General features: G+C 43.9%; 1 protein-coding gene across 1 annotated transcript in view; it reads right to left on the bottom strand.

Moving 5' to 3' along the window:
- The window catches only part of PTPRT (protein tyrosine phosphatase, receptor type, T), a gene marked incomplete at its 5' end in the record, with an annotated part of 369,542 nt that overhangs the window by 237,157 nt on the left and 106,731 nt on the right, over positions 1 to 25,654 (bottom strand). Inside the window, 2 exons of the mRNA XM_008571855.1 lie at positions 2,623 to 2,725; positions 4,066 to 4,267. Of these exons, the coding sequence (XP_008570077.1) occupies positions 2,623 to 2,725; positions 4,066 to 4,267 (305 nt within the window). The remainder of the gene's footprint in view (positions 1 to 2,622; positions 2,726 to 4,065; positions 4,268 to 25,654) is intronic.

Raw genomic sequence — 25,654 nt, 5'->3', positions numbered from 1 at the left:
ATCAGAATACTGTCTTGTCTCAATTTCTCGCATCTCTTGTTCCATCCCATTCCCACTCCCCACTCCAGGGTCTGCATTGAATATCCCGCGGGTCGGGACATTTTTGGCACCCAATGTGGAACAACCTTGGGCCTATCACTTAACATATTAGACTTCAGTTTCCTCTTCTGAAATGGACATCATATTTCCCAGCTAGCTCACTCACCAGGGGAGTGAGGATCAAATAAGAGAATGGAAGTAAATTCTAATTCACAGAACTGTCAACTGTATAACATCAAAGCATCCTGGACCCAGTGCATCCCGTGAGCACCTTGAGTCCTGGGGTCACAGAGCATCCTTGTTGTTTTCTCAGTTGCATCCACCTCCCACCCTGCAGGATTCCACATTGGTCCACCCTCCTGGGTGGGGCTCATCACTCCAGCACATCTACTGGTCCGCTCCATCAATTCAGTCTCTGCACCTGTGGCTACACATCATCTTATTTGTTTTGTCAATTTCATTATTTTGTTTGCTTATTTAATTAATGCCCCACCTTCCTGCCCCATTCAGATGAGTGTTTACTGGATGATAAGCCTCAAGAGGGCAGGAGTGTGTCTGTCTTGTTTCCTGCTATATCCCCACTGCTTAGCTCACTTCCTGGGACACAGCAAGTGCTCAGTGAATATTTGTTGAATGATGTAAGGTCAACTGCCTCCCATAGGCACATCTTGGTGCCCAGGGTTCAAGGTGAGAAAAGGTTAAGGTAACTGAAATCTATTCTGATATGGCCACCTTAAATCTATTCTGATACGGCCACTTCTGCCATTGCAGTTGTCCTGAAAGTCTTGCTGGGTGGCATTGGTTAATCTCTTTCCATTCTTGGCAAATGCCCAAGCAATGATCTGTAAATAAGTCCAGAAACCCACCCTCAGTGATCCACAGCCTTGCACACCCACCCTCAGTGATCCAGAGCCTTGAAGCCAGACATTTTCAGACACAACCATTTCCCCTTTGAGCAGTGACATTTCTTTCCTTCTAATTTTTTTTTTGTGATGGAAATGTCACCAAAATACATTATGCACACCTTTCTCCTAAGGAGGTGATATAGTATAGTGAAATGAGTGCTGGCTGAGGGTCATCCGAACTGGGTTTAAATTTTGCCACTTGATTGCTTTGTGTCCTGGGTCAATCCACTTACCTTCTGTTTGTCTCAATTTCCTGATCTGCAAACGGGGAGACTATTATTGCAATGCTGTGAGGACAGATAGTGTTATGTACCGTGATGGACACATGGCAAATGCTTGCTCATTAAATGGAAACTAGCAGGATTTTTTAAAGTTAAAGATCCACAACTTTGGGATAAACCAGGACTAAGAAATTTATACCATGTCTGTGAGGGGCTGCAGCATGGAGACCTCTTCGATTTTTGTGTCCCCGTGTCTGTTTTGTAGAGTTGCCTGCTCCTCTGCTTCCTGCCAACTGTCATTCTTCTCTGCTGCTGGGGCACCTCCATACCCTTCTCCCTCCTCCTAATTTGCCACAGTCTTAGGATGCATGAGCTTGTTAGACAAGCAAACCAGTATGTAGGCTCAGAGGGAAAGTGTAAGGGGCTTCTGCTTGTGGGAACTGGAAAAGTTTATGCATGCATTTTGGTTTGGGCTGCTCAGAGCACTCCTTTGCTGGGGAGTGGGAGGGAGCTTGGTTTCTGGGGTCAGGCAGTACTGCTTGTGAGCCCTGACTCCATCGTTCACTTACTCTGGGACCTTGAACTTCATCTTCCTCATTCATAAGAGGGAGATAATAACACTACTCAAAAGTTGGTTAGGATTAGGTTCTTGGAACATAGTAGTTGCCCATAAAAAAAAAAAGGTTGATGATTACTCCCATTTGTGTTCAGCTGACTTCCAGTGAGTTCTCAGAGGTTCACAAACACACAATCTGATTTAACCCTGAGAATGGTTTCCATGAACCTACACTTGTCTGCTTAGCTACTGAGCCGCTTTTGCTGCCTGGGCATCAATATGTCCTGAACTGCAACAAGCTCTTGTTAAAATCAGCAGTGTTGCCTTGATGGCAAGTGCCCCTGTGGGACTCAAGCACTCTACAGTGCTGAACTGCACCAGCTCCTGGGTCTTGTTCCACTTGTAACCTCTGAGCAGGTTGTTTTCAGAACTCAGCAAGTCTGTCTGCAACTGGCTGGCAGTAACTTAATCTTGCTGGGAGACTGTGTTTCAGGCCCCCAACCCCACCAACTAAATTTACCATATGTGTGTTCCAGAAAGTTCTCTTCTAGACTGTCTCAGATCCTTATCACCACGTTCCTTTTGAATATCCCATTGCAGGGTGGGAGGATCCTAGCTCAGAGGCCTCCTCTAAACTGTATGTGTGTTCCAGAAAGTTCTCTTCTAGACTGTCTCAGATCCTTATCACCATGTTCCTTTTGAATATCCCATTGCAGGGTGGGAGGATCCTAGCTCAGAGGCCTCCTCTAAACTGGGCTTGGGACTGCTGATCCTCTTCGTTCCAGGAAGCCTTGCTCCCACCCAGTCTTGCCCATGGGCACTGCCAGCTATGCAATTCAACAGGAAGTGTGTATGGTGCAGGGAGGGAAAACTGCAAACTCCAGGTGAAGAACCTCCTTACCTGACAGGGGCTCCCCGGGACTGAGCCGGCTTCAGCATCACTGTGATGGTTGTGTCCGTTTCATTCAGTGGGGTGTCTGTGTCGTACTCGGGCATTGACGGAGCTGGGCAGGGAACAGAGAGAGGAGGTGAACACAGCACAGGTCCTAAACTTTGCTTACCACCTCCCCTTGACGCCAGCCTTAAAGACACCTAGGACAACCAGAAAAGGGAGGATGGGAATCACAGGGCGTCTGAGGCTTTCGGCAAAGGAGGTCGTGACTTCCAACCTGCCCACAGGTTTCTTCAAGGTGCAAGAGTCTGGGGAAGGGTGGCAATGAGGTGGCCAGTAACCTGCATGAACCCAAAGTTCCACACCAAATAAGCAGGCATATGCAGGAACTATAAGCACTTAAAGAAGATATGAAAGCAGAGTCAACCTTGTTAAACACATTTAAAATGCAAATTAAAGTAGAGATGAACTAGTTCCCCTCTACCTTTTTATTTTTTTTCATGAGCCCCCCTCAACTCTCATACACAACTGATAGGAGTGTGACAAAATCCACTCCTCTGGGAAGGTAATTTAGCCATCCTTATTAAAAGGTATTAAAACCCACATCCCTTCAATTCAGTTTTTCAGTTTCTGAATTTAATCCTAAAGTTACACTTCAAATCAGTGACTTCAACTTTATTTTGTAACATGTTTACTGAAGCGTTATTTTACAAAAATGTGGAAGCACCAAATATATCCTACCACGGGGGAATACTTGATTAAATTATGTCCATCTACTTGACAGACCATTATAATGAAGGCAATGTGCACCATCGGAAATGCTTATTGGATAAGTGTAAGTGATCACAAACACAAAGCCCCCAAAAGCACTGTGGTTTTTTGGCAGAACCAAGTGCAAAATATGTATGTATGCAGAGCAGAACTGCACAGATATTCTGAAAAATGAAAGGTGTAAAAGGGGTTCTGAGATCATCTGCTTTTGATGTTGTCTAGTGGTGAAGGGGCCCTGACTGGTAATGGCACTTTGCAATCTTGGACCGCTGTGCCTCTGTAACCATTCATTCATTCATTCATTCACTCATTCACTCATTAATTCATTCATTAATTCATCAGACATTTCATGAGAGCCTGTGTTTGCACTGGCAAAAAAAATTCCTGGAAAAAAAAATATATGTATACTATTTAATGCAACCATGTGGCAAGTTAGGCAAGTTATTTGGTGACTTGCTGACTTGCCACCTAATTAATATATTTTTTACACTTTAGGAAGATCATCGATTAGGTTTTCTTCATGAGAATATGATGGTAACCCACTAGGGACTGTGTGGTCCTAATTGCTCTGATATCACACAATGACAGTTGGTTCTGCCTCTTTCTACTCCCAGGAAAATTAGGAATAGGGCGGAGGGGGGAGAGCAACCATTTTTCCTTTTCCCTATCTAGAAGAGATACCTGAAATTTTGGTGGCGATCCGAGTGGTGACGGGGGGCCCGAAGCCCTTTGCTGTGCTGGCCTTGATGGTGAAAGAGTAGGTGGTCCCTGGGTACAGACCCACAAAGAGGTGGTGGGTTTCATTCCGGAGCTTGAACACCTTCCCCCTCTGGCTGGAGAGGTCGGCACTGGGGTCCAGTGAGCCAACAGCCTTGTAATTGATCTGTGTGACAAACCAGCAAACAAATCAATAAGCACTTCACTCAGAAATCTGGATGGAGCCCATTTGTAGGTACACCAGGGGAGGAAAGGAGAGGGCATGTGAGGTTGGTCTGCAAGTTCTGATAAGCTGCCTGTTACTGTCCACTCTACAGATGAATCCAGCCTCCAAACAATCCACTGCGAACACGCTGGAGCAGTTCTGTCCACTAGAAATAGAACGTGAGCCACATACATCATTTTAAATTTTCTAGCAGTCACATTAAAGAATTAAAAAAGAAAGTGAAATTAATTTTAATTATCTTGTTGAACCCAATATATTCAAAATATTATCATTTCAACTTGTAATCAACATAAAAAATTTTAATGTTCTAGTTTACATTCTATTATTCATATTAAGTCTTAGAGATCTGCTATGTATTTTATCCTTATAGCACATCTCAATTAGGACTAGCCACATTTCAAAAGTGCTGTATCTCTGCGTGGCTAGTGGCCACCGTATTGGGTAGGGCAGCTGTTGAGCAGCATCCAAGTGCAGTGTCCTGATAAGAATTATTTACAAGACTTGTTAAAAATGCAGACCATGGGTCCCACACTCCACATGGCGCTTGCTGTCTGGTGCTTTCTCATGCATTATCTTGTCTGTCTTTCCCCAAACCTTGGGCCATCAGGATAGTTATTCTCATTTTAATGACAGGGAAACTGGGGCTCAGCTGGAAGCAACTTGCATTAAATCAATGCTTTTCAAATTATCTATGGTGATAGTTTATCTTAATGGTGTTTTCCAATCCACTGCAGACTGATAATAATTCGAAGACCACATCCCACGTGACATTGTGTGGGTTCAGCAATAACAAAGCCCGTCTATGCTCTGTGCAATGATCCATGTCCACTGTCTGCTGATCACACTCATGGGTGGCACACCAATGTTTAGGTAGTAGAAAAGTTTAGAAGTGTTCATTCTCAATATATTTAAACTGCAGTGAAAGCAACCAACAAATTGTAGCCTGGCACTGGCCTTGTGATCACACTTGAATGCTGCATCTCTAAATGACACAGTTGCTAAGTGACAGACATGGGATTTTTTGCTTGTTTCTTTTATCTAATTTGTTCTATTAAAAATGTTTTAGTAAAGTAATATATACATAGAAAGAAGTATACAGATCAATAAATTTTTGCAAACCAGACAGTCATATAATCAAGAAACAGAATATTCCCAGACCCAGTCCTTTCCCCTCATGCCTCTTCCAATCTTACCTGCCTCCCCCCAGCAGGGGTCTCCTCTGTCTGACTTCTAACAGCATAGATGAGTTTTGCCTGTTTTTGAACCTGATATAAATGGAATCCTACAGAATGTTCTCTTTTGTGTCTAGCTTCTTTCTATAAACATTATGTTTGTGAGATTCACCTGTGTTGTCATGTGCAGTTGTAAATCATGCATTCTCATGCTATTCAATAATCTGTCACAAACACTGGTCTACACCGAGGCCTGCATGATTCCAAAGCCCGTGCTCCTTATTCCATGCTATGCCGCCCTGGCCTGGAGGCGCAGTTCATTAGTTGAAGAATGCATTCATTCATTCACTTGTTTGATCCCTTGCAAACGTTACCTGCATGCGCGCAGTTCATTAGTTGAAGAATGCATTCATTCATTCACTTGTTTGATCCCTTGCAAACGTTTCCTGCATCCTGTATTCTAGGCCCTGCACTAGATGGTGCAGGACACTCCCTGCACTGTGTGTCCCTGGGATAATGGATACAAGCCAGGCCCTGACCTCACATGGCTTCCATTCTAGAGAGAGCTAAGCCAGCTGTACAGACAGCTTACATCACTTTATCTTCTGTCAAAAATGCCCCATACTTATAACATGGCCAAATCCAGGCAGAAAAGAGAACATACCAATTTTACTTCAAAAATAAGCAATTTTGCTGTTTCTGGTAATGGCACCAAACATTTTGGAGAAAGAGGTGATTTCTCTCTCGTGTGTTAAGCAGTAGTGGTGTAACAATTAAAGCCACACCATCAAGTGGAGAGGCCAGACTTGGCCTAGAGCAGAGCGAGTCCAGGAGGAAAAATGTGGGGACCTGAAGGCTTTGGGAGTTTTGCAAGCAGAGACTGAACAGGTGTATCTGTAGTGCAGGTGGCCACTAGCTTTAGGTTGCTCTGGTGGGCACTTCTCAAAGGCAAAAGCAGCCTATCATGGGCTTTCTCCATGGGTGCTGGCTGAGGGGCCCGGTAATCAACACCCCAGCAAGTGATGCGAATTGATGCATGAATTCCCCAGGCTCCATCCTGTGACACTCCTGCAACATCTCAGTTTCCCTGAGGGATTCAGCTCCACTTGCCTCCAAAGGGAGCTGGCTTGAAAACATATTGATCATTGGCTAACTTCCTTTCTCTTCCCTACTTCCTACCCCTTTATGGTGTTTTCTAAACTTCTCAGTAATCTGCTCATATTCGAATCCTTGTCTCAGGGTCTGCTTAGAGAAGACAAAGAACCAGGGAGGTATCTCAGGAGAGAATGGAACTAATACCTAAAGGATGCTTTGGAGTCAGAGCAGAGGAAAGACTTTTCTAGGTTCCAGACAGAGGGAACTGCCTGGGCAAAGGCTTGGGGTGGGAAAAGGCTTGGACAGAGAAAAGTCCAGTGTGACTGCAGAGGTAAGTTGTGCTTTCAGTTTGTGGTGGATTCCAGTTTTCCCTGGCAGCAGAGGAAGGAAGATGCTCATTGAGTTCCACCTGTGGCAACTAACCCCAGCACTCCAGAGGACAGAACATACCCTTTCATTCTTAAAAATTCTGTCCCAATCCCCCTGCCTAGACTGGGGGCAACTACATTGATATACAGATACTGGGAGGTAAACCTCATGCCTTATTTACTAGCCGGTTCCTCTCCTGTGCTCCAAATTCAATCCAAAAGCAACTCAATTTCTACTGAGCTGTCAATATAATATACTGTGCTCCCCTGCTCTCCTAACCTTTCTTGGTATTACAGGATCCTCACTTACTTATAATGAAACACTATGAATAAATCAATGTATGTTAATATAGCGTGTCTTCAATTTTTTATGAAGGGTTTCACCAAATCTAATTCCCGCTGCTTTGTCAGAAACAGTCTTTGAAAAATATAACTTGCAAGTCTTACAAAGTTAGTGGGGGATCGGGCTGGGGAGAGAAAGAAGAAAGGAGAGAAAAATGGAATGGGATAGAGTTGTGGCGTCAATGCATAATGCAATATGAATCTTTGTTTGGAAGTGAAGGAAAGGGAAGGTTTGTTAGAATAGCAAACATAAAATAAAGCGTTGGTGGGGGAAGGGTGCTGAGCTGCACATCAACCCTGGGTCTCAGGGATGAGCTCTGACTGCAACAAAGTACTCCAGGGCATCCACAATCTCCCCTGGCTGCTGACAGTGGGATCCACAGCTGGAAACCAGAGCGAGCATGTCATAACAAAATTCCAATCATGTCATGAGAACAGTGGTTTCCTGTGGCTCTCAGCATGAAGACTAGATCCTTACCCTCTGGTCTTAATCACCTCCCTGAATGAGCTGGTCTTTCCTGACTTCTCCTGTCCTCCCTCTTGTACCCAAGCCTTATTTCAATACCTGAAAAAAGCCATGTTCCCTTCTGCAAAGGGCCTTTGTACCAGCCATTCTGTCAGCTTGGAACACTTCTTCCTTTCCGTGCCTCCCCCACCTTTTGCCAAATTCATGACTATTCATCCTCAGACCTCACTAAAATGCAACTTTTCATGAGCACCTTCTCTGACTCCCAGGTCCTCCTATTTTATGTTCCCAGAATCACTTGTCTCATTTTGAGACATAAATTTACTTAATCATGAAATTATTTCATCAGCAAGTTCCTTTTCTGCCAACTGACAAAATAGGGCCTGCAAGCCAAATCTGGCCCATCATCTGTTTTGTAAATAAAGTTTTATTGGGACACAGATACACCATTCATTGATGTATTGTCTGTGTTTGCTTTCATAGGACAACACAGAATTAAGTAGTTGCAACAGAGACCCTATGACCCATAAAAAATATAAAAAATATTTATAAAAAATGTTTACTGACCCCTGTACTAGATTTTAAGATTCAAGAGGACAAGAAACTTACCTGGTATTTGTTCAACATTTTATCCTTTTGCATGTATAAATGAATGATCAAATTAGTTGTATCACTAGAGCAATTGGCTTAATTTCTCTGAGCCTAGGGTTCTTCAAGACTAAAGTACTAATTCTAATTTCAGTTTCTGTTTTAGTTTACATTGCAGTGACCCCAGCTTCTTTACTCCTGGAAGCCTGCCCCTTTGTTCAGGAGTAAGGCTCCAGGGAGCTCATAGGTGACTTCAGCTTCTGTACCAGCTCTCCAGCTGCAGTGGACCAGGGACATTTTGTGAAGAACAGGCTGCTCTTCCACCCAGGCTGAGGGGAGGGGACAAGAGAGGCAGGGAGAACAGAAGCAAACGACTTCCCTCAAATAGAGTCATCAGGAAGGACACGTTTGTTTCCTGAACATACTCCAGTTGAGCTGTGCTGGGCTCCAGTCGTTGGGCTGGCTCATAGGTGACTTCAGCTTCTGTACCAGCTCTCCAGCTGCAGTGGACCAGGGACATTTTGGGAAGAACAGGCTGCTCTTCCACCCAGGCTGAGGGGAGGGGACAAGAGAGGCAGGGAGAACAGAAGGAAACGACTTCCCTCAAATAGACTCATCAGGAAGGACACGTTTGTTTCCTGAACATACTCCAGTTGAGCTGTGCTGGGCTCCAGTCGTTGGGCTAGGTATGGGGAAGACCACATCCATGACAAGATTCTTGTCCTCAGGAAGAGGTGGTACGTAGGATTAAGGGAAGAGATGAGGTAATGTAGGAATGACGGAAGTGACCAGGACTCAGAAGCAGGTGGCTGGAAGGTACAATCATGACCAAAACACCATTTTTGAGCGCTCACTATGCACCAGGCACTGTGAGGGGGGCCTCTCCTAAAAACTATCTCATTTAATCCTTAAAAAATGGTATGAATTCTCTATCTATGGTTACTCCTGTTCCTCAGCTGAGAAAGCTGAGGCCAAGAGAGGTGACACAATAAAAGTGCAAGCTGGGGTGAGGACAGCTCTGAGTGCCATTGGGCAGCGTGCTGGAAGGACAAATGATAACCCACAGTACGTTAAGTGTTCTCTGCTGCCTGACCTTCACCATGGGCCATTTCTCAGTTGGTGCATGAATGTCGGTGCCATGATGCAGCAGAGAATGCAAATGCAGGGATAGGCTGGCAGCACCATACAGTTATTCAAAGAGACCGCTCCCAAAGAGATGACCCCAAATTGAGGAATGCCGTTATGATTTTATCAAGTTAACTAAGTGCTATTATTACATATTTAATACATGTCAGGTTAAAAACATGAGGTTCATGCCAGCACCATAATCAGAAGCAAGGTGGTATTAAAATAAGAATTAAGTAGAATTTAAAAAAAAATAGAGGAAACATGTATTTCAGTGGTCAGTGATGATTGTGTAAACTGGTCAATGCCTACCTAACCACAGCTTGACACTCTAGAAGCATCCTTTGTAATCTTAGCACTCTCCCCACTTGCTGCTATACTTGTCTTCATCCTAACCCCTTTGGGAGGGTCAGTACCATAAGTTATCCATCCCATGTGCTCCCAGATCATACTCTGGAAGTCCCAACATGCTAGTGTTTTAACAAGGCCACAAGTAAAACAGACCAGCCTGGTCAGTTTATCAAATAAAGGGTTGAATTCATTTTTTCATTAAACTCAAAATATTTTCTTCTATATTTGATCCACTGTAAAAGTGCCTACAGGCCGTCTAGATGGTCTTAGAGGCCAATGGTACAAAAGGAGACGAGCTCCAGGTAACCTCCTTCTGGTGGAAAGTGTAGTGTTGGCTCTTTGGTTTCCTGACAATTTGAAAATACAACGTGAACACATACCTTCTGATGAACAGTGTGATACTCAGAAGCTGGCAATGCACACGCCATGACTTCTTGGCCATGGTGCCCTTCATTTTTCCCTAGAGAGCTGAGGGCCTTAATAACAACATAAAAGTGATTTTGACTGACATTCGTACTGCTGTTCCTGGTGCTTCTAAGACTGTGGAGGCAGTGAAAGAGTGTGGGGACAGCTTTGGTGCAGTTAAAAACATGAGGTTCATGTAAGTATCATGATCAGAGGCAAGGTGCTACTTTGCTACTACTGAGATTCATTACTGCTTTTGCTTCTACTGAGATTCACTCATTGTCTCAATCTGCAAATGCTTCCTGGCAACCCACTTTGTACTAGACCCTGTGCTGGGCTCTGGGGAGGTGAGACATGAAAAAGATGCAGTTTCTGACTTTGAGGACAAATGCAGGTCTTGATGGACATTATAGGAAGCCAAGTCCTTTGGGAACACAGATCTGGGAGTAACTGATTTTGCCAGAGAGAGCGAGTGAGAGAGAGAGAGAGAGTGAGAGACAAAGAGAGAGGACAGCCTCCCAGAGAAGCTGTAAGCGCACTGGGCTAGGCTAATGTTCCTTAGCCCTGGATGAGCAAAGAACACTCAGGGGACCTTTTAAAAAACACCAGTGTTTGGGCTCCATCCAAGACCAATTAGATCAAACTCCCTGGATGTAAAGGTCTTGATGTTGGTCCATTTTTAAAGCTACCCAGGAGATTCAACTAGGCAGCCAGGGCTGAGAATGGTGGAGCTGGGCCTTAGAGCATGACAGGATTAGGCAAAAGAATTGTGAGATGTGGTATGTGCCAAGGAAAGGAGTCCTCAAATGGCTTTCCAGAGGGCACTAGAAAGTCACCTTTGAATACGACAGTGACAACTGCTGTAGGCAGGATACCTTGGTGAATGCTAAAATTGGTGGTGAAGCTAAGGAGAAACAGTAATTAGACAGCCTCAAAGTATCTTCTCCCCAATTTACTAGTTACTGTTGTGGTTTTACCATAAAACCAGAAATTCTTTGATACTCTTCCCTTCAGGAGGTGGAGCCTAGTTTCCCTCTCACTGAGTGTGGACTAAACCTAGTGACTCACACTGAATGAATGCAGTGTGGAAATGGGAGAAATAGTAACTTCGAAGTGGAGAAAGCTGGCAGACACCACCTTAACCAAGTGATCAAGGTTAGCATCACCAGTGATAAGTCATGTCGAGGTCATGTGGCCCCTGACAGGATGGGATGAGAAGGACTTTCCCTCTGTGGTCTTCTTCCCTATAACATCAGCCCCTTAATGAGAAATGTCAGACAAATCCAGATTGAGTAGTGATCAGTAGTCCAACAAAGTGTCAAGGCCACAGAAATATAAGGAAAGGCTGAGAATCTGTCACGGATTGGAGGAGAATATAGAGACAGGAAAACTAAATGCTATGTGGGGACTTATGGGGAAAAAAAGGGCATCCGTGGAAAAACTGGGGAAATCTGAAAAATCTCTGGAGTTTAGTCAATAGTAATTAATACACCGATGCAAATTCTTAGTTTTGATAAATACAGTACGGCTAGGTAAGATTTTAACATCAGGGGAAGTCATGAGAAGGGTACAGAACTCTCTGTACTATTTTATGCAACTTTTCTGTAAGTTTAAAATGATTTCAAAACAAAATGTTTAAGAAACAACAACAAACAATGGCTCACTGGAGTCTGGCACCTGCAAGAATCTTTGTGTCTGCAGAATAAAATCTACAACAAATATTCATTGAATCTTGACTCTGTGCTTGGCGGGGCTCTAAGCACTGGGGAGTCTTTAGAAATGTACAGTCCAGTGAGGAGATAGGTAGGAGCCACAAGAATGCATGGGAAGAGCACACTGAGATTACTGCTCTGAAGGAAGGGAAGCTGGTACTTGGGAGTGTATAACAGAGAAAGCTGATTGAATTTCTGGGGCCCGGAAGCTCTGCTCATAGGGTAAGAAGGTGTTAACCAAGTGAGCGGGGTGGGAGAAGAGTGGGAGGAAGTGACATGAGACAGAGGAGAGTGAAGGAAGAGGAGGCTGGAGAGATGCTCTCGGGCAGGACCACTGCTGGCCTACTGAGTACTTTTGTGCTAATTGGAAAAAGGCACCTGTACCCCCACAGTGTCAGCCCCCTGTACTTCCGTGAGTTGAGGGTGCCTTCTTGAGAAGGAAAAGACACGTCTTTCTTAGTGCTAGTCATATTCTTTCTGCCAGACATAGCCCAGAGCTCAATAGATTTTATCCCCTTGATGGTGTGTCTTTGTTCAGTGCACAAACTATGTGACAGTACATGGCTTCCCTGTTGGGGGCAGATGATGGAAGCCTTTATGGAACTACTCATGTGCATAGATTCTATCCTGAGGGTAATACAAAGTCATTTAAGAGTAGGATAGGCTATCAAGAGAGATACAGGGTCATACCTGTGTTTTAGAAGAGTGGTACTGAAAGTGTGGTCTGCAGACAAGACAGCATCACCTGGGTACTTGTTAGAGATGAAGGTTTGTGGGCCCATCCAAGACCTACTGATCAGAATGTCTGGGGGCAGGACCCAGGAATCTGTGTTTTAACAAGCTCTCCAGGTGATCCTCATGCACACTGCATTTGGAGAAGTGCATTCTCAGGCAGCAGGATGGAGGACTGGAGTGACTGGAGGGACATCACAGGGGCATCTCGGGAGGCTCTGGCTCTCATCCAGAAGACAGAGGGCAAAGAAGGCTTGGTTTAGATGAGAAGCAGAGAAGACAGAGAAGATGAATGGAGCGATTCTGAAAGCTGTCGGGTCCTGGCTGGAGAAGGATATGTCCTTGAAAATGTAGGAATAAGATGGAGCCAACTCACAGCACCAGGCCAGAAGGGGGATGAGCCTTCTAAGGCTGGAATCCACTGGGGAAAACATGAAAATGTCTTTACTAGCTTCATCCTTCTGATGCTGCTGACATTCAGGAAGGAAAAGAGTAGGGATCTCAGCCTGGGGGAGGCAAGACCACTGGATTTTAGTCTTGCAGACCCTGTGTTGGGACCCAGATCCACCTCTTACCAACACCTGAGTGACCAAGGCACCATTTTGTAACCTCACCAGCCAAAGTGCTCTAATAACAATTGGATGGACTAGCAAAGTCTCCAGATAGTGTCTGTCAGGCTTCCCTGGTTCCCAAAGCCAAGCTCCATGGTCAGAGGCCCAGCCCTTAGGCTTGTTTGCTGTGCCAGGGCCTGCCTGGGCTGCACTCCTTCCTCAGCGCTGCCAGCACGGGGACCCATGCCCATGGTTGCAGGCCACGACAGTCCTGCATCTGCCCTGCAGAGAGCTTGTTCCAATCTAGCATGGACACCTTTGGTCACCCTGGATCAAAGAGGCATCACAGGAGGGGAAGTTGGCTTGTTTGCCCAACATGGCTTTTACTGATTTCCAATCAATACCCTGTTCTCTGACTTCAGCTGATTTCCTGATGGCTCTGGGATCAAACACTAGGAGAGAGCAAGCTCAGAATCCAGCTGGCTTTAGTATTCACCATCCAGCAACCAAAAGTGTAAGGTTGGCCAGCGGGTGATAATGAGAACGAACGTTTATGTGCTTGCCACGTGCCCTGTGCTTCCCTCAGTGACTGCCCCGCCCCTCAGCTCCCAGACAGACTTTAGGTGAGTGTGTTCCTGTCAATGGGCACTCCCTGTGCCAGCACCTGAGGCCCCTCCAATCCTTAGCACTGGTTGCTTCCCAGTCTCCTTGCCTCTTCTTCCCTGCCCCACATGGGAGGAATATTCTGACAGCTTCACTCTTTCAAACTGCTCTAAATTTCCAGAAATGCAGTCAGAGTCCCATAACAGGGTGACCATCAACTCAGGTGGCTCTAAGCTCTTTCTTCCTAAACTGTCATAATGCAATAATATGAATCTTAAACCTCCTTTCGGCTTTTAATCTCATGCTGGGGTGTCCTGGGTGCTATGATTTTGTTATTTTCACAGAAAGCTTCTTGCTTAATGAGTCTATCTAGCGATATTCCCATTGGCACTTAGTCTGCATGCAATACTTCTTGGGTTTCCGAATGTAAGCTGCTTGCCTTCCAACTTCACACTCAGCTGATTTCTGTTCTGCTAAGTTTAACCTGGTTAAGTTGCTAAGTTGCTAAGTTGCATGACCAATTCTTCTCTAGTTGGCTCTGGGCATGGAAATGTGGGAAGTTAAATAATCCCATGACCCTGCTCTCTGGAACCTTGCAGCCAGGACAACAGCCTTTCTGGTGGATGCAGCCTGGAAATATCCTTCATTGGGGACAAATCCTGGATTCTATTCATTTCTTGCAATAACTTCCAAGCACCCAGCCTGGCATAGAAGAATCAATAAGGTTTACTTGATAAATGAAGATTAAGAATGAAAATGTAACAAATCCTGAATGTGGTATAATTGGGATTTGAAATGAGGTCATTTTGATACTAAAGTCCAGCATTCTCCACCCCATCCTGCCACCTTGCCCTTGGCTCCTGTGTGCATGTCCCTGTGTGACCAGTTTGCAGGGGGGTTGCTGCAGATATCAGACTGAAAGGCTTTTAGTGGGTCTGTCTGAGCCTGCCTTTCCCAGGAGGGACTTGGCAAGCATCCCCAGCAGCTGGTTCCACACCTGTCTGGCACATAGTTGTTGCTCAATAATAATATATGTAGTAATTAGTGAGGCCCAAGCTGCTGAAGCTCTTGTCCTCCTGGGCCAGAGTTTCCAAACTGGTGTAAGTAGAAAGTCTCTTTGGTGTTTTTCCCATTTGTGGTGGTTTTTAACAATGGGCACAGATCTTTTGACACTTCTTCCATGAAAAGGTGAAGTTTAGGCCCCTCCTCTTGAGTTTTAGAGGACCTGTGACTGTTGTGACCAATAGAATGTGGGGGAAGCGATGTTTTGTTACTTCTAAGACAAGGTCATGAAGAGGCAATGCATCTTCTGATTTGTCCACAGGAGCACTCACATGTACAGCATCTAAGCTGCTGTGTGAGGAGGACTCCCCTGGGACTGCCATGTGTGAGGAGAAGCCGAACATGTGAAGAGGCCACTTGTAGACACTCTGGTCAAGAGCTCCAGCTGAGTCCAGTGTTCCAGGCTCCAGCCTGGTATGTGAGGGAGCATCCAGGGGACTGCAGTTCTCAGCTGTCTTATGTAAGATGCTAGTATTAGGGGAAGCTGGATGATGGGTATATGAAAAGTCTCTATACTAATTTTGAAACTTATCTGTGAGCCTAAAATTATTTTAAAATTAGATATTATTTAAAAAGATAACAGAAAAAAATGTACACTAAGAATCATTGATTGGCTAATCTGGAATCATGGAACCACAAAATCAGAAGCCAAAGGCTCGACCCTCCACTCCCCATGTCCTTGTAGCAATTTATTACAGTAGTAATAACAATAGAAGTGAACATTTATTACCGCTTACTGTTTGCCAGGCGCCTTGCCAAGTGCTTTCAATGTATCGCTCATTTAATCATCTCAAGTTTATGAGGCTATTCCCATTACTGTTTCCATTTTGCAGGTGAGGAAACTGATGCTTAAGGAGAATGGCTTTCCAGAGTTCTCCCAGCTAGTAAGAGGCAGAGCCAGGCTTGGAGCCGGGCAGTGTGAATCTGGAATCCACCTGTTTCACTTCAAAGCTCTACTGTCATCATGAAGAGAGGCCAGTCTTGCTTCTCTCAGGGGCTGAGAGACCAGAGGCTCTGCTCTGGGAACCTGATTATTGAAGGATCAGCTGGAGTGAGTAGACATGCCAGAAGTTTGGATAGATGAGGAGAGCTCCTGGTTAGAGAGCTGGGTACATAGAGGCCAAAATTAAGGTGAGTTGTGGCAGAAGTAGATTTGGAGAGTGGGGGGAGATTAGGAGATCTAATCCTGGACTGCATTTCCCAAGTACCCCAGAGGGTTTCTCTGATCAGCTTGGAACTTCCTGCTTCTTTGTCGGAAGAGCAGATTCGAGAGGCCTTTCTAGAAGAAACCCATTGATAATAAAATACTCTGGGTCATTGGGGGGGAGGGGGGCAGATGGCTGAAGTTTCACTCTCCTGTACTTTTCTTCCATTCAGCATTTTGCTCATGAAATTAAAATATAATTGATTTCCTCCCCCCACTGAATCAGACATTAGGAAAGGAATAAAAGGGTGGGCATATAGGAGATCTGAGCATCAGTTCAACTCAGCAGAGCAGCATTTGCAAGATGCTTTATTAGCCTCTATTTATTAAGAGAAGGTTTTGTAAAATCTATTTTTTGGTTATATCTCTTTCTTTCCAGAAGAGATGAAAGCTTTTGTTTTTCTTTCTTCTTGGCTACAATGATCATTTATTCTAACGTTCTCTCTAACCTGCTGTTCTCAAGATAGAAGCAGATACACAGCAGGTGACAATACTATTTATAGAATTGTCATTTCTGGTGAAATGAGTTTTCAGAGAACCACACCCCTTACTATTCTGCAGTGACTCCAGACTCACAGCTGGGTGTAGAGAAGGACCTGATGGCTGGAAAGAGCTTCTCTATTTACAAAGCACTCAGCAGAGACTGGGGCAGGAGGAGACTGAGGTTCAGAGAAGTTAAGAGGAATGCCTAAGGCCACACAGTAAATGGTTCTTTTCAGAGGAGGCAACTATGGGATAACGAAGCAGCATGCAAGTGGAAAGAGTCAGAAGACTTGGGTACAAATCTCAATGCTTCCTCTTAGTGGACTGGGGTTATAGCAGCACTGCCCACTAGAAATAGAATGTGAGCCAATTTTGTGATTTTATATTTCCTAGGGGTCACATGAAAAAAAGTAATTTTGGTAATATATTTTATTTAACCTGAGATATCCACAATGTTATTATTCTAACATCTTATAAACACAAAATTATTAAAGAGATTTTATGAATGTTGAACCAACCTTGCATCCCTGGGATGAATCCCACTTGATCATGGTCTATAATTTTGCGTATGTGTTGCTGTATTCTGTTAGCTAGTATTTTATTGAGGATTTTTGCATTTATATTCATCAAGGATATTGGCCTGTAGTTTTCTTTTTTTGTTGTATCTTTAACTGGCTTTGGTATCAGGGTGATGTTTGCTTCATAGAATGAATTTGGGAGAATTGCCTCTATTTCAATCTTTTGGAATAGTTTGTAGAGAATTGGTGTCAATTCCTCCTTGAATGTTTGGTAGAACTCTGCTGTGAACCCATCTGGTCCTGGGCTTTTCTTTGTTGGGAGCCTTCTGATAACAGCTTCAGTCTCTTTTATTGTTATTGGTCTGATCAGATTTTCTACATCGTCTTGGCTCAGTTTTGGTAGTTTTTGTGTGTCCAGAAATTTATCCATTTCCTTCAGATTTTCAAATATGTTGGCATATAGTTGTTTATAGTAGTCACTAATGATTTCTTGTATTTCTGAGGTATCAGTTGTAATATAACCTTTTTCATTTCTAATTTTTGTTATTTGGGTCTTCTCTCTTATTTTTTTAGTTAGCTATGCTAATGGTTTGCCAATTTTATTAATCTTTTCAAAAAACCAACATTGTGATTCATTGATCTTTTGTATCATTTTTGGGGTTTCAATTTCATTAAGTTCTGCTCTAATCTTAATGATTTTTTTCTGTCTGCTAACTTTGGGTTTGGATTGTTCTTGTTTTTCTAGTTCTTTAAGGTGAAGTATTAGGTTGTTTATTTGCCATGCAATACACCATATCAACAAAATCAAACACAAGGACCATATGATCATCTCTATAGATGCTGAAAAAGCATTTGACAAAATTCAACACTCGTTCATGATAGAGCCTCTCTACAAGTTAGGTATAGATGGAAAGTATATCAACATAATTAAAGCCATATATGATAAACCCACTGCCAATGTCATCCTGAATTGAGAAAAGCTGAAAGCTTTTCCCTTAAGAACAGGAACTAGACAAGGATGCCCACTCTCACCACTCCTATTCAACATAGTGTTGAAAGCACTAGCCAGAGCATTCAGAGAAGAGAAGGAAATAAAGGGCATCCAGATTGAAAAAGATGAAGTCAAACTGTTCCTGTTTGCAGATGACATGATTGTATATATGAAACAGCCTAAAGCCTCTACAAAAAACCTCTTGGAGTTGATAAATGATTTCAGCAAAGTTGCAGGAAACAAAATCAACACACAAAAGTCAGTAGCATTTCTCTTTTCCAATAGTGAACATGCAGAAAAAGAAATCAAGAAAGGTAGCCCATTTACAATAGCCACCAAAAAAATAAAATACTTAGGAATTGAGTTAACCAAGGATGTGAAAAATCTCTATAATGAGAACTACAAACCACTGCTGAGACAAATTAAAGGGTACACAAGAAGATGGAAATATATCCCATGCTCTTTGATTGGAAGAATCAACATTGTGAAAATGTCCATACTATCCAAAGTGATATACAAATTCAATGCATTCCCCATCAAAATTCCAATGACATTGTTCTCAGAAACGGAAAAAAAAATCCAGGCATTTATATGGAATAACAAAAGACTACACATAGCCAAAGCAATTCTGAGCAAAAATAAAATAAAATAAAATAAAGCTGGAGGAATAGCACTACCTGACTTTAAACTATACTACAAAGCTATAATAACCAAAACAGCATGGGACTGGTATAAAACCAGACACAAGGATCAATGGAATAGAATAGAGAATCCAGAAATCAACCCACACACCTACGGCCATCTGATCTTTGACAAAGGCACCAAGCCTATACACTGGGGGAGAGACTGCCTCGGCAGAAAATTGTGCTGGGATAACTGGATATCCATATGCAGGAGAATGAAAATAGACCCATACCTCTCACCATGTACTAAAATCAACTCAAAACGGATTAAAGAATTAAATACACACCCTGAAACAATAAAACTTCTTAAAGAAAACATAGGAGAAACACTTCAAGAAGTGGGACTGGGCACAGACTTCATGAACACAGCCCCTAAAGCATGAGCAACCAAAGGAAAAATAAACAAATGGAACTTATCAAGCTAAAAAGCTTCTGCACAGCAAAAGAAACAACTAACATAGTTAAAAAACAACCAACAGAGTGGGAGAAAATATTTGCAAAATATACATCTGACAAAGGATTAATATCCAGAATATACAAGGAACTCAAATAACTTTACAACAACAAAAAAACAAGTAATCCAATTAAAAAATGGGCAAAGGAGCTAAATAGGCATTTCTCAAAGGAAGATATATAAACAGCCAACAGACACATGAAAAAATGCTCAACATCACTCAGCATTCCGGAAATATAAATCAAAACCACACTGAGATACCATCTCACCCCAGTTAGGATGGCTAATATCCAAAAGACTATGAATGATAAATGATGGTGAGAATGTTGCAGAGAAAAAGGAACTCTCATACATTGTTGATGGGACTGCAAAATGGTGCAGCTTCTATGGAAAATGGTATGGAGGTCCTCAAAAAATTGCAGATAGATCTACCATATGACCCAGCTATCCCACTGCTGGGAATATACCCAGAGGAATGGAAATCATCAAGTCAAAGGTATACCTTTACTTCAATGTTCATTGCAGCACTATTTACAATAGGTAAGAGTTGGGACCAGACCAAATGTCCATCATCAGATGAGTGGATATGGAAAATGTGGTATATCTACACAATGGAATACTACCCTGCTATAAAAAAGAATGAAGCACTGCCATTTGCAACAACATGGATGGACCTAGAGAGAATTATATTAAGTGAAACAAGTAAGGCACAGAAAGAGAAATAACACATGTTCTCACTTATCTGTGGGAGCTAAAAATAAATAAATAAATACATAAATAAACTGGGGAGGGGAGGGAAGAAGACACAACAATCACGATTCTTTGGAGTTGTTATGACAAGCGAACAGATATGAGGTTGTTGGGAGGGAGGGGGAGGGAGGCTTCTGTAATTGGCCACAATAATCAAACACATTATATATTGATAAAATAAAATTAAATTTAAAAAAAGAGAGAGATTTTACATTCTATTTTTTCCCACTAAACAATCGAAATCTGGTGTGTATTTTACATTCCCTCAACATCTTGATTTAGACTAGCCACACCGCAAGTGCTCAATAGGTATGTGTAGCTAGTGCCTAGACAGTGCTCATCTAGCCAGGGTTTCTGAACCTTTTTCCTTTTTACCATGTAAGAAGCTTATTGAAATTTTTTTCTTTATTGTGCCCCCATGATATTTTAATACCATAGACAGGCTGTACAGCTGTATATAAACTCTTTGCACATCTGTATAGCTGTGTATGGACTCTATGCACATCTGTATAGCTATATATAAACTAAATGTTCTCCTGTATAGCTCTTTATGTGTTTTATGCATATGCCTAAGAAGAGGGCAATTTTTTCACACCCTGCCCCCACCACTACCACCAAGAACCAATTTTCACGTCTTGAGGGTGATGATACCCTGTTAAGTATGCGGTCTAGAACAAGCAGTAATAACCTGAGTCTCCAGTTCTTATCTGTAAACTCAGGATTGGTGTGTGTACTAAATGTTGCAGTCCTAGCAGAAAGCATTCAGGGGTGCTGGGTGTGGTAGCACTGATGCTAATACTGGAGGTGTACTGCTGCTTCCATCCCATTCCTTCCCACACTGAAGCTGGTGCCCAGAAGTTAGGATCCTCCTACCTGCAGGCAGTTGCCAGGAAGATGTGCTCTCTGATACACTCTCCAACCTGCTCCAGGGGACTTCTCAAAGCCTTCATAGGGGAGACCAGGAGCTCTATCCTTCAGCCTGGCCACAGCTCAGCCCAGGGAAGCAAGACCTTATGGACCACAACTTTGATGCTCTCTCACTAGAGGATTCCTAATTGATGCTGAAGGACCAGAGGGCACACTTATGGGTAGCCCCAGGCCCCTGACACCCAGACCAGCCCTCTTCTTCCTCCCCTGGGTACCCACTGGCAGAGAGATGGTGCCCGTGCTTGTTATCTCTGCAGATACATGCCACATATTCCAACTCCTCACTACCCTCCTCCCCAGTCTACCCCAAAATTAGGAGATTGCTAATTGTGAGCTGGGTGGTTTTTTCCTACAGTTCCTGAGAGCTTCTGGTCCTTGCTTTCTTTCTCATCCCAACACTTCCCACTGGCCAATAACATCCTTTTCTGTATCTGTGCCTCCCAAGGAGCTCTAACCTGTCATCAACAACTCTGCCATCTCCGTCTAGTTCTCCTTCTGTTCCATCTGAATGAGCCATGCCCCTAGAGGCAATGCCTGGGGTCATCCAGGAATCATCCAAAACACTTCTGGAGATAGGGAGCTCAGTCCCTTTCCTCAGCCTGTGATCCTACGACTGGGCAGTGCTGTGAGTGCATGGGTGCAGGTGTCAGACAAGGCTGCCTTCCACTCTTCCCGTGATCCCATTGAATGTACAGCACATGCAAGTGAAGCTTATTGCAAAGGCTGTAAACTTGGTGTTCTAAGCTGGGGATTGCAGTGTGAAACCCACAAAGTGAACAGTCTGATTGCTTGGCCTTCTATGGCCATGCCTCATTAGGTACTCACTGTAGGAAGAAGCCAAACCTCCAAGCTACAAACTAGAAAGAAAAATGGCCTTGGGATTTTGCCTTTTTTGTGTGTGCTGTATAGTAAAGTGTACTTGGATTCTTGCATTTCTTTATAGATATATCCCTCCCCCACCTCTTGTTTGGGAGGGGGTTCAGAATAGAAAGGAATTGTTTTGAATTGTATCAGTAAAGACTCAAGGAGAGCAAATGGAAGAACTTTTGGGTTGTGAATGACTTAGCAGAGTAGACTTGATCTTGAGAGTGTAGGGCTGGTGTTAGGCTATGATGCTTAGCAGCCAGATGATCTTCAAAAAGACTCTGATCGGGCCAGCCCGGTGGCACACTCGGTAGAGTGTGGCACTTGGGGGTGCGGCGGCGCTCCCGCTGAGGGTTCGGATCCCATGTGGAGACTGGTCCACTCACTGGTTGGGTGCGGTGCAGGCGCGACACCGAGGGTTGCAATCCTGTTGCCGGTCGCGGTACGGGAGCGACACTGAGGGTTGCGATCCCGTTACCGGTCACGAAAAAAGACAAAAAAAGGAAAAAAAAAAAAAAGACTCTGATCCATTATCAAGAAAAGAAGGTGGTTGTGAAGTTGAAATGTGTCCATGTATATAAAGGACCTTGGAAATGCCCATCACTTAGTAGGACATCAAGTAGATCAGTAAGACCTGAATTTACAATACCAGAGGTCTTCGAGGGTATTTTGAGGAAACCATAGACTCACTCAACTGGAGTCAACAAATACTGATTGAGCAGTAATATAAACTAACCATTATTTTAGGCATTTGAGATATGCCAGTGAACAAACTAATAAAGATCCCTACCCTCCTGAAGTTCACCTTCTAGTTGCCAAGGTGGTAAGAGCAGGGAAGAAAAAAATTATAAAAAACATAAGAAATATGTTACTCATTTGTATGTTGGCACATGCTAATGCTATAGAAAAGAAAAGGAGAGAAAACCAATAGCATATCAGGGTAAGAGGTACAGGAGTCCTGGAAGAGAGAGGCAGGGTGCAATATTAAACAGGCTTCATTAAGAAAGTGAGATTTGAGCAAAAACTTTACGGAGGTGAGGGGGTTAGCTAGCTGCGTATCCCAGAGAAGAACTTTCCAGGAAGAAAGAGTGGGAGAAGGAGTCAGAGGGATGGACAGGGTTCATGCAGACCTCTGTGAATCCTTTTAAGACTTAGGCATCTAACCTGGGTGGAATGGGGCCACTGCAAGTCATGAGAATCAGCCACAGAGACAGACGTGGTGGTGAGAGGTAGCTGAAAGGAATGAATTCTTTGTCCTTTAAGGTGCCTAACAGTCCTAATGTGACTGATGCAACTTAGGCCAGAGATGCAGGGGCCTATGCCCTCATGAACTCCTCCACCAAGGCTCTGGGCCATGGGCACTTGGGAGGACAGATTGGTGCACGGTGCCCACCTCCATGCCCTCTGGGCCCAGAGGATACTGCAGAGCCCATCCTCTAGCCCCTGTCTCCTGCCTTGCTCAACAATCCTCAGGAAGCTTCCTTCAGGGTCTCCTACTGGGTGAATAGGGGAGAACAGGAGGCATGGATTACTCCCTGGGCAGGAAAAATTCAGAGTGTTGAAGAGGTGCCTAAGAAGATGACCATTGCTCACCCAGCATGCCCATCCCCAAGCTGGACCTCAGGGGTGTAGAACCTGATTTTAAAATGTCAAAGGTCATTATAAGCAGTGATCTCTGAAGGGGGCAGTTTCCAGAGCTTTGGCAGGTGTAGCCTCTGGTTGTAACCTCCAAGGGACCCTGAGATATTGAAACCCATTACTCTTCCAGTAGAAGGATTAGGGCTGAGGCCCTTCAGAGCTTCAGAGACAAAATATACTGCTGGGGCAATATTTGGAATAACAGACTCTTTATGAGGTTTACTCCTGGAACTCCAGCCTCCCGTAAAGACTCAGAGCTTACAAATCTCCCGGATGTGAGGAAGGTGACTCAGAGACTCTCTCTTTAGGTGTCGAAGGTGTGCAACTAAAAGGCACTGGGTGTTTCATGTGGGAAGTGTAAAGAATCATTTCATTGATTTGGATGAAGGCCCCTTCACTGAAAAATATCAAAATTTGCATGAAAGACATTTGCTAAAATAATAACAATTGAGATATTCTCTGAAGTACTCTACATGAATGAATAGAAACACTCCCATGGAGACTTGCTCGTACTGCTTCTTGCCTTATTGCCATCTTACTGGGTTCATTGTTAGCCTTGATGGCTCAACCACACTGCCTTGGTCCACACAACCTGGGTGCAGGGGTCTGGGGGTGAGGGTGGTCCTCCATAAATTACTGCCTCTGTGAGTCTGACTTATCCAATGATAAACACCCAGGGGCCCAGATTTTGCCTCCAAAGAAGAAAGAATTCAGGAACCATGAGAGCATTCCAACAACAAATGGGACCCTAAGAAGAAAAATGTGCTACATGTCTCCAATTCTGGGTGCCTCTGGAAGCTTTTAATGCCCTCTCCACCCTGAACTTATGCATTCAAAGCTACCTCCTCCCAACCCCTGAACCACAATTGCCATTTTAGAGTCAATGGTGCCTGGGACACATCTGCAAATTTGCATTCAATTGCTAAGAGGACAGGGTGGACTGAGCCAAAAGGGGGTGCTGGAGCTTAGAGGGCCAGAGACAGTGGGGGACAGAGTCAGTCCCATCGCAGGCTGAAGACACACACCCTTTGAAACAGCTGGCAGGCAAGGAAGACAACAGCCAAGCCAAGGGCTAAGCCAGTGTACAGAAAGAAGGATGGGGCAGACAGACCAAAGGAAGCAAGAGACAACAGGTAAGAGAAGGAAAGAGAAACCCAGGTACCAGACTTTCAATTACATGTCCATGATACCACATAATTTATCATCCACTGCCCAAAATTTTCTGTAAAACCAATCTGAGTTACTTTGAGGTACTTTTGTTTCTTAAAAAGCACATTCCCCTGATGGGAACATCTCACCCAAATAATCACCTCATTTTCATCTTCAATCTTTTCCTTGCTCTTTCCACAGGAAATTGACAAAAAATATATTAGCTCCTCTAGCTTAGTAGTTGCCTCCATGTCCCCTCCTTTCTCTGTGTTCATGGTCCATTCTTCCCCATCTCAAGTCCTGCAACCTTCCTGCTATGAGTCATGGATTCATCCAAGTGCAGACTCCAAACCCCATTAATTCGTGTGGGTATCTGGTGCTCCCCAAGGCAGCACAGCTTGTCCAGTAAGTGGAACTGAATGTCAATGCCTTAATTTCATTGCCATGTAACTCTCTGGGAGAAACAGCCCAGGAAGCAGCTGTGTGGACTGATAAAAGCTCTTCCGCCTTGTCAGAATCGTCAGGCACCAGCTTCAGTTAAGGGCCAGTGACAGGAGTGATACCTGTGCCAGGTGTCAAGTCTTCCCTTTGAGCGACACAGATAATCAGGCATACCACACTGTCCTGCCTGGCGATGTCCATTGGGGTGGGCATTCCCATCAGGAGACAGGCTGGGCTTCTCCCTGCTATCTCCAGGAATAATATTAGCCCCTACTCACCTCTTCTCAAAAGCAGGAGGCAGCTTCCTGCAGTGATAAGGAAAGTGATCTCTGCCACTTACTAGCTGTGAGACTTTGGACAAGGTGCTTAGCTTCTTGGTACCTTGATTTTGTCATCAGTTAAATGGGGATAATGATGTTCCCAGCTCACAGATCTGAATGAGGAATAACTGAGATAACACTTGTAAAGCACATAGAACAGTGCCTGAACATAGTACACCCTCAATAAATGCAATCTTTCCTTATTATTGTTAAAACAATAACATCCTATAATGGGTTTCCATTGCTCTTAAGGTGAAAACAACTATCTACACTGTGGCCTGTAGATCCTGCCTGATTGTGCCCTGGTTGCTATTACTCCCACATTATGTCACT

This window comes from Galeopterus variegatus, unplaced genomic scaffold (genome assembly GCF_000696425.1).
Source record: "Galeopterus variegatus unplaced genomic scaffold, G_variegatus-3.0.2 Scaffold730, whole genome shotgun sequence".
In the NCBI taxonomy this organism is placed as follows: Eukaryota; Metazoa; Chordata; class Mammalia; order Dermoptera; family Cynocephalidae; genus Galeopterus; species Galeopterus variegatus.
Note: the sequence above shows the minus strand (reverse complement) of the source record. Positions and strands in the feature narration are given on the sequence as shown.